General features: G+C 47.2%; 1 protein-coding gene across 1 annotated transcript; it reads left to right on the top strand.

The window, feature by feature from the left end:
* The first annotated feature begins 1,817 nt into the window (after positions 1–1,817).
* CLDN16 (claudin 16) lies at positions 1,818–8,913 on the top strand. The gene is made up of 5 exons (XM_009818855.2): positions 1,818–1,937; positions 6,603–6,705; positions 6,966–7,130; positions 8,240–8,431; positions 8,774–8,913. Exons 1-5 carry the CDS (start codon positions 1,824–1,826, stop codon positions 8,911–8,913), a joined length of 714 nt encoding a protein of 237 aa, XP_009817157.1. The 5' UTR covers positions 1,818–1,823.
* The last annotated feature ends 5,599 nt before the right edge of the window (positions 8,914–14,512 follow it).

Below are 14,512 nucleotides of genomic sequence, written 5' to 3'. Positions count from 1 at the left end.
ATGTGGCTAATGAAAGTCATTATGCTTTATGGGACCTGCATGGCCAATGCCCCGTCCCTGTGGGTCAGAACTGTTGGAAACACAACTCCACCCTTGTCAAAGAAAGCCATGAAGTGAAGATCATGGGTGGTTTTGCCTTATATAGACACTTGGATGCCAGAAAACTCAGCAGAAAGCATCATACTTGCATAACCATATCAAGACATGCATCTGGCAGAGAAGGAAGAAGAAAAGTTCCTCACTTGTAGGCTTCTGAGAATGGAATTAGAAGACAGAGAGCAGAAAAGCTAAAGCAGCAGAGCGTCCTGCAGACCCTGGCCTTTTGACTTGGGAATTTTGTTCTCTACCCAGTGTCTCTCAAAGCACGTGCTGAAGGACCTCTTCTACGGCATGACCTCTGAGGAACAGAATGATCCTGGGATCAGGGCAAAAAATTGTTAACTCTGACAGTAAAACTGCCTTACGAGGTTATGATAGGAATTATACAGGTTATATATTGTAAGAATAATAAACTTCTTATTGCTATTGTATTTGGAGGGAAATCTCGGAGAAGAGAAAGCAAGGTTTGAGCAATTCTGTAGAAGTACCGATTGGCTCCATCTGGAGGTGACAGCTGAGATGACAGACGCCATCAGTTTGGTCAAGCAGATTGTAAGCAGAGCTGAAAGCAGAGTGAGAATCTGCCTCTCAGCCCTGTGTTGAAGACTTGCCTACTAAAGGCAGGTCCCCAGTCTTTTATGGCTTCTCTTTTCAAAAACAAAGATCATTGAGGATATGACGGTTTCTGTGCATTCCTACCTTTGGGATGGGAGGAATTTCTAGTTCCACTCCCCCTTGGTTTTCCTGGGAGTTGCCCTGGAGCCTTGCTGTGTTTCTCAGCTCTGCGTGAGAGGAGGCACTGAGTAAGAAGCCTCCTTACAGAGGCCCCATCCTTTTGTCCCTGGCAGCCTGTGTGACCCCTGTCCACCCAGAGAGTCCTGCAGGAAAACAGGAAAGTTGCAATGGCAGTAAGCGAGCAGACAAAATCCAACCAAAGAAAATTCCCTGAACTGGCACTGGCTTGAAAAGTTCAAGATTCCCACATGGGAATCAGACTCAGGCCATGAACAAATTGAAGTCCAGGGCATGAGAAGTATCTAGGTTTGGCTTAAATGCAGAATACAAAGCTCCATATCTGAGCTGGGATGGTTGTTGGTGTTGGATCTGAAGACCCATGACTGCTACCTTTTCCCTTTCCTGCATTGAACCAGATCATCACTGCATCAGAGACCAACAGGGTAACCAGAGGGCCTGGGATCTACACCAACACACTGATAAGGCATGAACCAATGTACACGAATGCACACGAATAAACATGTGTGTGCACAGGAGAGCTCGTCTGTGCATCCCTTAGCAGTGCTCAAAACTTCTGCCCTGAAGAACAAGTTTTGATTCTTTTTTTTAATCCCTACTTTGCCAAAACCTGCAATGATACCTGTTTTCCTTGCCAGTCCAGGACTCCAGTTACCTGCATGCCACTTCTGCACAACCCCATTTCTCTTCAGCCAGGCATGACAAGAGCATTAACTGTGCAGGGCGGATTGGCTGCAGCAGCTCCCGTGGGTGCTCTCACCCTCCTCCCGTCCCGGTTGCAGGTGAGCGTTGCTCCTGCGGCCATCACTAACGGATGGCATCTGCGAAGTGAAAAGTTCCCACTGTTCATGGCCACTGGAAGAGGGTGGCAGTGACCTGGGACACTGAGGCTCTGCCTCTACCCCAGCTTTAAGAATAAAGGCTGAGCACTGTTTTTCTCACCCCCCTGGATGTGCTGATCACCTGCTGGCATGAGGTTTTTCCTCCAGTATGTGGGCTGTTTTTTTGCTTTTTTCTCTACTGGGTTTTTGATAGCATCTACCTGGACAGACTGCTGGATGGTGAACGCTGATGATTCCCTGGAGGTAAGATTGGGGTGAGGAAAGCCTGATCACCAAAACAAATGTGTCTTAGAGAGAGTTTGGTTTCTGGCACCATTGCTCCACTCTCATGTACTTTTTCCCTGTTGTGCTGCATGAAAGTGGATGAAAATGAAATGAATGACTCTGGCAAGAGCAGGGAAAAAGTGGTATTTTCTGTAATTCTCTCTGCCAGACTTTATTATCCAGATTCTGCTCTCACTTAGTAATTTCAGGAAAGGTCTATAGGCTCTAGGTTTAAATGTGCGTGAACTTAAGTACAGTTATCCTGCGTCTCCAGCCTGCATGGATATTTGGAGATGTTTCTAATTCTGTAGGTCAGACTTCTTGGTGGAAAAGTCCAGCATGTACACCTGTGCTCTTCAAGTCTTTTTCTTAACAGCCATTGAGCTATAGGGCTAGCAGAAATTTATGGGGAGCATGGGGACATGAGTGCGTCAGATCCAGCACTCAAAAATATCTTCTTGAACTTGTGCAGACAATAGCACCCTCATGTTAGAGAAAGGTATTGGCAAAAGTAAATTGCAAACAAGGGAGCAGAATGCCGCTTACATGCAAGGTGTGCCCCAGAGACTCCAGACCCCAAACCGTCGCCGTTTCTCCAGCACTCAGTATGGCAAGTTTGTATTTTTCTTCCCAGAGCAGCCAGCACTTTCTGTACGTTTAAGGGCTGCAGGTCCACAGTGTGGGAATCTGCTCTCTGGCAAACTGGATACTTTATGCAGTGAAGCTGAAACACCTTCCAAGACAGAGAGTTTGGCTGACTATATCAGGAGGAAACTTTCTATCTGCTACCCGGCATAGGAAACCAGAAAAGCTCCTCTGCACTCAGTGATTGCAATGCAACGTTTAGCTGCATCACATCAAGGGGTGAACTATCTGAGGAAAGAAGGATAAAACTGATTACAAGAAAAATACCTTTTTTCTCTATGCCACAAGAAATCCTGACAATCTGACTGCCAGTCCCACCCTGGAAGGTGGTTGTAGATGCTGAAGTGGTCATAGAGCCAATGCGGTGAAGTTGCTGATGGTCAATGTCTCTGCTCAATGAGCCTCTTGGCAGGGAAAACAGTGTGCACCCACTGATGCTGGCTGGGATATCACTCTTCATTTATCATCTTAATTTAGGAGATATTTTAGATTCATTTCAGGAAGATGCGAATTGTGTGTAGTCAGCTGAGGATAGCCGTATACTCAGAAAAGCCAAATGGATCCCAGATTGTAGGAAAAACAGAAGAGGGAAACCCAACTCTTCAGCAAAGTGAGCCCAGGAAAGAACCAGTCCGTTACCCTGAGGCTGTGTAACCTTGTCTTCTTGGCACAAAGGCACCTGTGCTGGGCTGCCCTGAAGTGCTCCATTAACACCCAGTTTGGTTATTAGCAGCCACTACTCTCACATTCCTGCTCTGCGTGTGAATACTAAATAATGGAGCAAAACGCCCCCAGCCTTAATACCTGACCACTGATCTCCTTAATGGCCCTAATGACTCACTGCCTCTCTAAACAGGGGAATGCAGGTAAACTGTCCATGGCCAGAAAGGCGTGGAGTCCACAATGACTCCTGTTTTCAGCTGGAAAAAGGGTAATTCAGGCAACTTCGACCTCAGGAGAAAGGAACTCCATCCTCCAGCATAGGAAGTCGCTTGGCTTTGACCCTGGCCCCCAGCAGCTGGGGGGGATGCAGCCCTCACTGTGGTCCCTCTGGAGAGGAGCAGCCCAGGGGAAAGAAGCCAGGGAGCGCAGGGAGCGGCTGTGGGGGCCCCAGCCAGCGCTCAGCTCTCACAGCCCCTCACCTCCCCTTCAGAAACAACCAGGTCACAGCAACACAGAAAGTGGTTTAAGCTGGTGCACTCCGGGTGAGCATCAAGACAAGCCTGGGTCAATTTTTGCAGCAGTTTGTGCTGGAAAAAACCCATAATCTACTTCCCAGCAAGCACTGTATTGTGTACACAGTCCCTCCCTGTTGCAGGCGGATTAAAAACATTACCACTACTGTTAAACGCTGCCTGTTTTACTCTCGTGCTGGGCTTGTAATCATTGTATGTTGGCACCTTTTTACAGTGCAGTAAACCACTGTGACTAACATCGCTCACATGTTTGTCTGCTGCGCTTTCCCCAGAAGGGGAAGTGTGTGCTTGTTCTGTCATTTTTTGGTATTAGAATTATTTTAATATTATTTCTACATTATGCATAGGATATAATTATATATATATTACAGTTATTATGCCGTTTATGTTTTACATGCATACTTGTGTTAGGGAAAGCAGGTCGTGGCAATGTGTTTTGTAATCAAAGCGGGAGATGAGGTGTTTGGCCATGATGCTTTAGCTTCTCCGGGAGTCCTTGGCTGGGCCCAGGGAAGCTGGAGCAGATTTGCTATGGGGGGAAAGAGGTGATGGGGAACTAGTGCTACCAACATGGTGCACGGGTGCGCCCATGGGATGGAGAAATCCATGCCCCCACATGATGCCGCAGCCAGCCCTGACCCCTCTCCCATTTACAGCAGCGAGTTCCTGTGTGCCTGAGGGTCTGTGCTGTCTGCGCAAGGGCAGATGCCCAAGGGTGGTTTGGGAGCAGATTAACAGCCAGAAGGACAAACGGTTCACAAAGCAGAGGGGAGCAAGGGATGGCCAAGAAGGTTGAGGCAGATAACAGAAACTGGAATAGCTCAGCAGTGGCTCAGGCCAGCCACAGATCCCCCCTCCGACGTCTGTTCCCATCACTCCTGCGCAGGCAATGAGACATTTATCCCTGGCTGTGCACGTGCTGCATAGACATGGGCTGATCCCTGCTTCTGCCCATGTTCAGCGCTAGCAGGAGTAGTTGACAACTGAAACATCCCAAGAAACACAAAACATTTATCACGTTTTTTCTAGTCTGGGAAGGGGGTTGTTTTACAAGCTAGACCATGATCACAACTGTTGCACCTTAAGGCCTCTGCTTTGCTTGGAGGCTGACAAAGCCTGGAATCCTCTTAGTGTCTTTGTAAATAATATAGATGAAGATGCTGCTTGTAAGATTTAAAAAACAGTACTCATGTGAGCAAGTGAGGAAGTAACTGAGAGTATTAGCTGAACACAGAGTAATATGAATAAGCCTATGGTGGTTTGGGAGGAACATGAAATGATATAAATACAAGTGGAGCAATATGTAATTTAATAAAAATACACTAATTTCAAGCACTGCCAGAATGGTGGTGAGTTAAGACAGCAGAGAAGCTGCAGCTGGATTAAGAGGGCCATGGTAAAAACTTACATCTAATACAAACATGGCAAATTGTTTTACATGGCACTGTTCTCTTGAAAAACACAGAATCAATGAAAACAGGTTTTTCCAGCATTGCTTCTCATTTTTTTGTGATATTTTTCATTAAACCTGACCCAAAATTCTCAGAAATTTTAAGTAGTTTTCATCTTTATGAAACAAAACATGTAGATTGTTTTCATTCAAACATAAATAGTATCTTTTTTGCAAGTCTGAAGTAGCGAAGAATTTTTACTCACCTTTTATCCACAGTGCAGTACCACAGAGAAGGTGTACAGTCTGGCTTGGACATTGCATTGTGGAGAAAATACAGCAGCTGGCTACAGACTACAATACAACCTGAATGAGACTTCATTAAGTGGCTGAGATATGTTATTATCTGCTTTGTGACTTACACAGTGCAAGAAAAAATGAATTTATTGCGTCATCCAAGCAAGCCCGGTACCCTTCCCCTGCGTGAAACCCATTCCCCGGGAGAGTTTCTCTTTCCATTAACTGCAGTGGGTGTCGCTGGCAGCAGCGGGGCAGGCTGGAGCCCACAGCTGCACCGACATTAACTCCGCTCCTTGTATGAGCAATTCCAGGAATGTTTTAGAGGTGCTTGTTGCCATATTTGCATCGGTAATGAAAATACCTCCCATATTAAAGTGATTTATGGAAGGCTGGGCTGGGAATGGTATCTACGGCTTCAGGACAACGGAGACGATTAGCCATGATGCTACTGCAACGTCTGCCGAGTCTGGATGTCTCAGCGATGAGTGTGGCTCGGGCACGCGTGGTCCCATAACCGGCAGTGCACCGGGAGCCCCAGGGCCGGGATCAGCACTGGCTGCCTCTCATTTTCCAGCCAGTGTTTATGGCTGAGTCATTTGGGGGCAGCCCTCCACACGCCTCTGGAGAGGGGCTCACATCCACACCTTTGCTCTGCAGCAAAGCACTCCTTCACCCCGCCACAGCCACCTCTGAGCAGGAGGGTGATGTAAGGGGAGCATGGACAGCAAATTCTCAGGTCGTCTGGTCCATAGCCCTGCCCAGCTCAGCCTAGACAAGCAAAGAGTGCTCAAACCTGCTCTTAGACCTCTCCTGTCAGCCACCCCCCAGCTCCTCCCAGAAATTTCCTTCAGAATTTTTATCCTTACCAATAGGAAGTTTTTTTCCCTAATGTCTAGTCTGAATTTCTTTTGCTCTAATTTAAAACCATTAGTAGGGACACAGAAAACATTGCCCTTTTTCTCCGTTCTGCTGCTTTTTTTCTTCTTCAAGCTAAACAACTCCGGTTTGCCATCAATGTAACTGGACCAGGATTTCTGTTGAAAGGCCTAGCTGACCATCCGTGTGTTGGTGGATATATTAACACATGGTCTTCTTTCTCTTCTCATCCCACAGGTGAGTACAAAATGCCGTGGCCTGTGGTGGGAATGTGTCACAAACGTTTTTGACGGGATCCAAACTTGCGATGAGTATGATTCCATCTTCGCCGAGCACCCGGGTACGTAAAAGTCAAAGGTGTTTCTACAAGCGGTGGGCACACCTGAGTGTAGACAAAAAGAGCATCTGTTTTACTCAGTGACAGATAATTTGGTGCACATACATATTAAAGCCATGTTTCTTTTATCAGAGAGGTATTACTCCCAGGGGAAGCTGGAGAAAGCTTCACCCCAGAGAAAAATGTTCCTGCGGGATCTGATCCCATTACCCACCTACGTTTCCATTCCTTGTATACTAGAACAATCTGCTTTTGTCCCGCAGTGAAGCTGGTGCTGACCCGAGCCATGATGATCACAGCAGATATCCTGGCAGGATTTGGAGTTCTCTTCCTTGTCCTGGGACTGGACTGCGTGAAATTCCTCCCCGATGAGCCGCTCATCAAGCTGCGCATCTGCCTGGTGTCTGGAGTTACATTGCTCATTGCAGGTATTCCCCCGCTGTGCTCCCACCCTGCAGGACACACTTTAGCAAAAGGGGGGAGATTTAAAGCCTTCTCTTATTTTGGGGAGAGTAGTTGGTGATTTTCTAGAGGGTAAACATGGGGGAAGGATGTCTGTCTGCTTTATTTGTGCAGTAGATTCCTCTGTTCACTGCCTGCCCCTAACAGCACATAGTTGAGCTAATCTGCTTTCATTTCATGTATTGACCAGGTGACTTGGCCCTGAGCTGACTGACTTCCATTTACAGCTGTTTTACTGTGAAGAAGTCAGTGTTGTTGGTAAGGCAAAGAGACCTAGTTGCTGAAGGACTAGAAAGCCCTGGCATGCTGGTTCGGTTCCTGGCTCTGCCACAGATTGTGTGACCTTGGGCAAGTCACTTAGCCTAAAATCTCTGCAGCCGATCTCTAATAAAAGGATAATAACACATCTGTCCCTCTCAGGTGATAAATACCCAATTGACTGAGGTGCTTTGCTGTTACAGAGAGTGGGAGAATTTTAAATGCAAAAATAAATAGACAGCCAACTAGGTACCAACTAATTTCATTTGACTTTATGCCAATATCGAGCATCTACCTCGGCTTCAGTGTAAGCAAATTTAACACATAACTCACCCCAGGCACTGGGAGCACATGTGAAACACTTTGAGAGGTTCTTTTAAACATCATCCATTCGCCTCCCAAAGTTTGTCTAAAAAACACTCTCAAAGTGCTGAAAGTCAAAACAGATTAGAACATTAAATTCTTGAAGCAACTTTACAACAAGTTGATAAACAAGCTGAGAAGGGAGGAGCTTTCTGCCTTTTACTGCAGAAACCCGAGTGTTGCCAACCAGCACTGATGGTGTCTGTGAGTGCCAAGCTGCGAGGCACAGCCTCTGCCTGACAGTGCTCCAGCTGATATCAGTAGGAGCCAGAGTGAATCCGCCAAAGTGACTGGGCTGAGACTGAACAGGGGCCAAAACTTGCCGTCCAGGGAAGGTCTTCCCATCCTAAAGTCTGACCCAGCAGACAGCAGGCTATAGCTCCAGATTTTATGTTTGTGATCTCCTCATGGTCCATCTGGGAGCTCTGTGTGGCACCTCCCTCCTGTCCTGCAGGTCTCCCAGGCATTACCGGCTCAGTGTGGTACGCCGTTGATGTCTACGTGGAGCGCTCCTCTCTGGTCTTCCACAACGTGTTTCTGGGCATCCAGTACAAGTTTGGCTGGTCGTGCTGGCTCGGCATGGCGGGGTCACTCGGCTGTTTCTTATCCGGGGCTCTGCTCACCTGCTGCATGTATCTCTTCAGAGGTGAGGAACCGTGGCAGGGCGGAAACACAGTTCAGAGATAGAGCCATCCCCCGGGGCATGCTACAGGCACACAGGGTGGGGCAAATTCTTCAGGGACATCTTTCAGGATGGTTGGTCATCCCCAGTAGCAATATCTTCAGCTGTAAAATGGGAATAGTGTTATTTCAGTAGCTCTAGAAAGCACATCAAGGTCTTCAGGTGGGAGCTGAGGTGTAAGTATGACATAAAATGTGTTATTACGTCATCTCTTGGAGTGCTACTTTCTCTGCATTTCGAGGCTTTGCAGCTGAAAGTCACCAAGCACTTGTTAGCAGATCCTATTTCTTTCCCTGTGCCTCACAGAGACCAGCTCTGGAAGACTCCACTCTGCTTACTCCTTGAGGAAAGGCTATTCCTCAGCTGGGACAATCGTAACAAACGTGCATTTGCCATCCTCACAAACAGCTACTGCCAAAATGTATGCAGTCGACACAAGAGTCTGAGGAGGAGGTAAGCGCTCCAGAAAGAGCTCTACATTTGTTTCTAGCGGATTGCATAGAGACCCAAGCTCCTGTGGTTGTGATACAGATGCAAAGTTAAATTTCAAGGATGTACTGTATGCTACAATGTTTGCATTATGAGAGCTTCAAAAAAACCTTCCTTCAAGAAAGTAATCTCTCAGAAGATCTTGCTTTAGGGAATCCTGCTGCCTTGAGTGCTGAGGCCACTTGCATAAGCACGGACTGAAATAACCAACACAAACTCTTTCAGCATTTGGCTCAACACTATCAGTACGAGCGAGATAAATCAGCTGCTCCTGGATCAGACCCCAGTGTTCCACATGAAGATCCCCAAACTGTAGGATGGATCTGTTCTGTGTCTGGCAATGTGTCGACAGCATGTACAAAGCAGAAAATACAGGCAAAGAGAGGGACTGATCGTCTGGCCAACATCTGGACCCTGTGCACCCAGCATGAGGGTCTGCTCCTCTCAAAGGCAGCTGGAGAGTTCAGCAGAAGATAAAGAGCTGTGTTAAATGCCTGGCCATCTCTTTGGCCCATGAACCTCTGCACTGAGGAAACACTGCAAATTCAGGTGCATTCTTCCCTGCAAAATACAGTCCTTCTCAGTAAGTGTTAAAATGTACATTACAGATGCTCTAGACTCACTGAGATCTGGAAATTGCCAGCTTCTTTCTGCGTAGTAAAAATTTTGCCTGGACAAAGCGAGTGAAGATCCAAGATGTGACCTTGTGCATGACAATATGTCTATACCAGCTAGAAACTAGGATAAATGATGGTAAAATCTATTGTCCCTTCCTAACAAAAGATATTTGAATCCAGTTCAGGACTGCTGTTCCCTGTTGCAATCCAGGCTGCCATAGGCTGGATGAGGCTAGAGCATCAGCCATGTCTTCACTAGGGTTGGTGAAAAAACCCAGTGTGGTTTAACACATTAGCTAAAGATGGATGCAAAAGTGCTGACAGCCCTTCCATGCCTTTGAAAGAAAGAGAAGCTGAGACACAGTTTTCTTAGGCTTGGTAGGAACTGCCCAAATCCAGTCCTTTCTACCATTGGCACCACATTATGTCAACGTGGGCACCACATCATATTGTCGTGGGCACCACATCATATTGTCATGGGCACCAGGGGTTGAGAAAAGGCTCTCAGCACAGAGATATACCTGTTCAGGGGGAGTGGAGAAACAACAACGGAGTCTCGGGAGGGTGTGCACAGCCGTGGGTACTGAGGCTCCACCAGAGGTAGGCTTCCTCCACTGACTGCTTGGTGGGAAGACTGGATGGACAAACGCCCTTCCTCCCCACAGGCGATATGAAATGAAGCCTTATGTTATGAGGGCCAGAGGGAGATGGGATGGCTGTGGATGGAGTGGGCTGTGTCCCAAAGAACACCTCTGATAGCCCCTATGATGGAAGATGAGGGGCTGAGTCCTCTCACGGATTATCCTGGAAGCAGCATCTTGTGCTGCAGCACAGAACTGACCAGCAACGGTAAAACAAAACCCAATCCTGACATGGCTCCTAATCAAATAACACTCAGGCCCTGGGACAGATGGGACAACAGCAGGTCCATACGGCTTTGCTATGGGCTCAAGCACCTCCACAAGGCTCAGACCACAATGCAACCATCTCAGCAAGAGCCCCCGTGGCAGCACTGCTGCCCAGGCGAGGGAGGCTTCGTGCCTGCAGAGTTCATGCTGCTTTGGTTGGCAGACGTTTGTGTTAGCCAAACTGAAAGCAACTTATTGCCAACAGATGAGCTATAGTGAACAGATGTAAACACAGTAGGAGAAGTGACAGAGGCTTTTTTACATAGTCCTGAGAGATGAGGAGTACAAGAGTTATAAGCAATGTGATGAATTCACAGATTATACCAAGAACACACAAAGAGATCTGGAGGTGATAGGCATTTCTGCCTGTTATTACAGGAAACTGGAGAGGCAAGGCCACATCCAGAGCTTTTTTTTTTTTTTAAAACTTTTTCACAGTCACGTCAGAAACATGTATTTGCTGTGGGGCTTTTGGGATGGAAGAGCTGGAGCTGGTACGCTGTGCTGGGGAAGGGAAGCTCCGGGGATGTTTGTGGGTCTGGTTCCTGGGCTGTGCCTCTGCTCCCCTGCTCCTTCAGGGACATGCCAGGAGGGAGAACTCGCTGCAGAGGCAGAGCTTTGCTCTGCCACTGCTCTGACGCCTGTGTCCCTGCTCCTCCCCAGGGAGGCCAATGCTGCCTCATCCTACCCGAGGGAGGAGAGATGCCCCGACACCCTGGGCTGCCCCAGCCTGACTCACCGGACGCATAGAGGCTCCTGAGGAGGAGGTACTGAGCAAAGACATCATCACTTGGACCAAAATCCTGAATCTAATCCTTCCCAGACTATGCAGCCAGAAGCATTAGCCCTCACCACTAACACTCAGGGACACCCTCCAGCCTCTTGTTGCTGTTTTCTATAGCTCTTTCTGAGGCATGAAGATTACATCTTGCTGGGAAGATTTATTTCTTGTTTAGCGGAGGAGAGATAGTCTGGGATCGCCTGCTAACGCGGGTGTAATTGCGGATCTCAGACCATTGATTTCTCCTGTTCTTTTTCTCCTGCAAGCTGTAGTAGAGGAGACTTCAGGGCCTTTGTCCTAATGGTCTTCAGCTTTTTTTAAGGTGGTGGGAGGTGTTTTGTGACTTGCAACGCATGGGTCACACCAAGCAGCGTCTCAGTGGACACTTAGGGATTGAACGTGTATGCCCTGGTCAGGGGTGAATATAGAGGATTGGTCTCATTAGTCCCTCCAGCCCTGTGCTTCTCCTGGGGGTACACAAATAAGGCACACGGGTACCCCAAATACTACCTTAACTCAGGGTGCATCATCCTTAAGTATATATGTATACAAAGAATGTTGCATAAACATTTGTGAGCCTTTCTCTTCTTCAGTATCTATGTAGAATAAGGGTTAATTCTTTAACCATGGTCCTGTTCTAGCCACACTCTAAGGATCCATCTCCTGCACAAGAGGACCAGGAAAAGGTCACAGCAAGCTTTTGCCAGGTTAATGTTTTGTAACAAACAGTCCAATGCTGCATCGCTTCATTATTCAAATCCTGCTGACAGTCTATCTGATGTTTTGATCAGTTGTTAATATTTAATTGTTAATTCACTGTTTGATTTAATTCTGACTCTGATTTCATGACTGCAGTATTCACTCCTCATTAGCTCATTACCGTGCCACGATGCAGGTCTATTTTAGTTTGGTTGTTTATTTATTAGCAAGAAACCTCCCATAAAGTACACAGGACTTATTTTTTCTTTCAAAATCACAAGCAGTCACTAAGGCTAAAGACGTTGCAGGTGAGCTCAGATATTAAGGTATTTCCTTAACACCCACCTACATCCCATTCAGCAGCAGCTCACTAGGAATGAAAATAGACTGACTTTGCCTTCCTGATGGCCACTGATGACTTACCAAGGCTCTTTGCTCAGTTGCAATTTCCAGCTGAGGCCCTGCATTTAATCCTTCAGTGCCAACAGCCTTTTAGGTTTCTCCAGATTTTCACTAACTTCCAAGGAGTATTTTTGTATGTTTGGGCATCTCAGCCTCATTGCTTCATTTCCCAGGGAATAGGCAGAGTCAGAGACTTAGCTGAGAGCTGGGCCTCCCATGTTTCCTCCCTCCTGTACCCGCCCTGTGGTGTCTCCTTGAACTTGGGGCTCCCCATTGCCCTCCCCACTGACAGCACACAGCTCAGTGCAGTCTGCCACGGATCTGGCTGGTTGCAGGTTATGGAAAATAGCAGTCTTGTAGGTAAGCTCTTTGCTAAGTTGATTTCACATTACAGGTAGGTATTGATTTCCCATTTTGATATACGCAAGTGAGAGAGAGAATAAAACAATGGCATCTGCAACGGCTGTCCTTTCCTGCATGCAGTATTTCATCCTCTCACTACCTCGATCAGTCTTGTTCGTAAGGGCTCTTAATAACTCCGGCTGTAATTAGGACTTACTCTTACTGTGACCTTGTGAACTAGACCATCTCCTACTGCAGCTGCACGAGTATTTCCCAAAATATGGATTTCCCACCTTTTCACACACATCGTAACATGATTTTGGTGTGAATTCCATAGATCGGAACAATTATTTTCAGTAGATAAGAATGTTATTTCAGAATTCTGTTTTCCTTACATATTGTAACATTAGTGAGATATAATAAATGCAATTGCCTTTGAGCGTCGTGTTTCTCTAACCCACGTCCAAGTTGCGCCCAGAAGGGTGCTTTAGCAGGTGACCTGCTCTGACTCCTGTGAGAGAAATCACTGCTCTCCTGCAAGGACACACAAAAGGCAGCAGCACAAACAGGACCAGCCCTTGAGAAGGCGGGGTGTGATTTCAGAGGCTGCCCAGACCTTTGCTAGTAGCTACAGAACCCAGTGCACACCTTCAGCAATGGCTCTTTGACAGCTGTAGACTTTATCCCCAGTTTAGACACATCTACTTATTTTATAAACTTTCCAAGAGAGAAAAGTAAAATTCCACCAAGAAAGAGAGGTTTTCTCTCTCAGCTGGGGCTGGACCCCCACAGTTTGCTGTTCTGCATCTGTTAAATATTGTGGGCAAGCGATTAATGACCGAAATACTCCATCCAAGCACTGTTACAGGGAGCAGAGAACAATTTTCTCCCCATAACTCTTGGGTCCCTGCTGTAAGATGCCTTTGGGCGAGAAAAGAAAGAGCCAGAATCGTGCATCTAGTGACCCGAAGAGAGCGAGCATCTGTCCCCGGCCCCATCCTCTTCCTCCTCGTGCAAAGCCCCTAATGCAGAGTCTTCAGATGACAATAAAAAACAGATTAATGAGCATTTCTATTATTTTCCCACCTTTTGTGTGCAACCCTCCTGGCAGCCCTGTTATGACTCAGCTGCCTTTGATTTTGCTGTAATTTGCCTGAGAGCCAGTTTATGACTTTATTACTCAGCTCTTGATCACAGAATCACAGAATCATTAAGGTTGGAAAAGACCTGTAAGATCATCAAGTCCGACCATCAACCCAACACCACCATGCCCACTAAACCATGTCCCACAATGCCTCATCCACATGTTCCTTCAACACCTCCAGTGATGGTGACTCCACCACCTCCCTGGGCAGCTTATTCCAGTGTTTCACCACTCTCTCAGTAAAGAAATATTTCCTAATATCCAGCCTGAACCTCCCCTGGTACAACTTGAGGCCATTTCCTCTTGTCCTGTCGCTACTCACTTGGGAGAAGAGACCAACACCCACCTCTCTGCAACCCCCTTTCAGGTAATTGTAGACAGCAATAAGGTCTCCCTTCAGCCTCCTCTTCTCCAGACTGAACAACCCCAGTTCCCTCAGCCGCTCCTCATAAGACTTGTGCTCCAGACCCCTCACCAGCTTCATCGCCCTTCTCTGGACACGCTCCAGCACCTCAATGTCCTTCTTGGAGTGAGGGGCCCAAAACTGAACACAGGATTCGAGGTGCGGCCTCACCAGCGCCGAGTACAGGGGCACGATCACCTCCCTACTCCTGCTGGCCACGCTATTTCTGATACAGGCCAGGATGCCGTTGGCCTTCTTGG

The sequence above is a fragment of the Gavia stellata genome, chromosome 11, assembly GCF_030936135.1.
Source record: "Gavia stellata isolate bGavSte3 chromosome 11, bGavSte3.hap2, whole genome shotgun sequence".
NCBI classification, from domain to species: Eukaryota; Metazoa; Chordata; class Aves; order Gaviiformes; family Gaviidae; genus Gavia; species Gavia stellata.
Note: the sequence above shows the minus strand (reverse complement) of the source record. Positions and strands in the feature narration are given on the sequence as shown.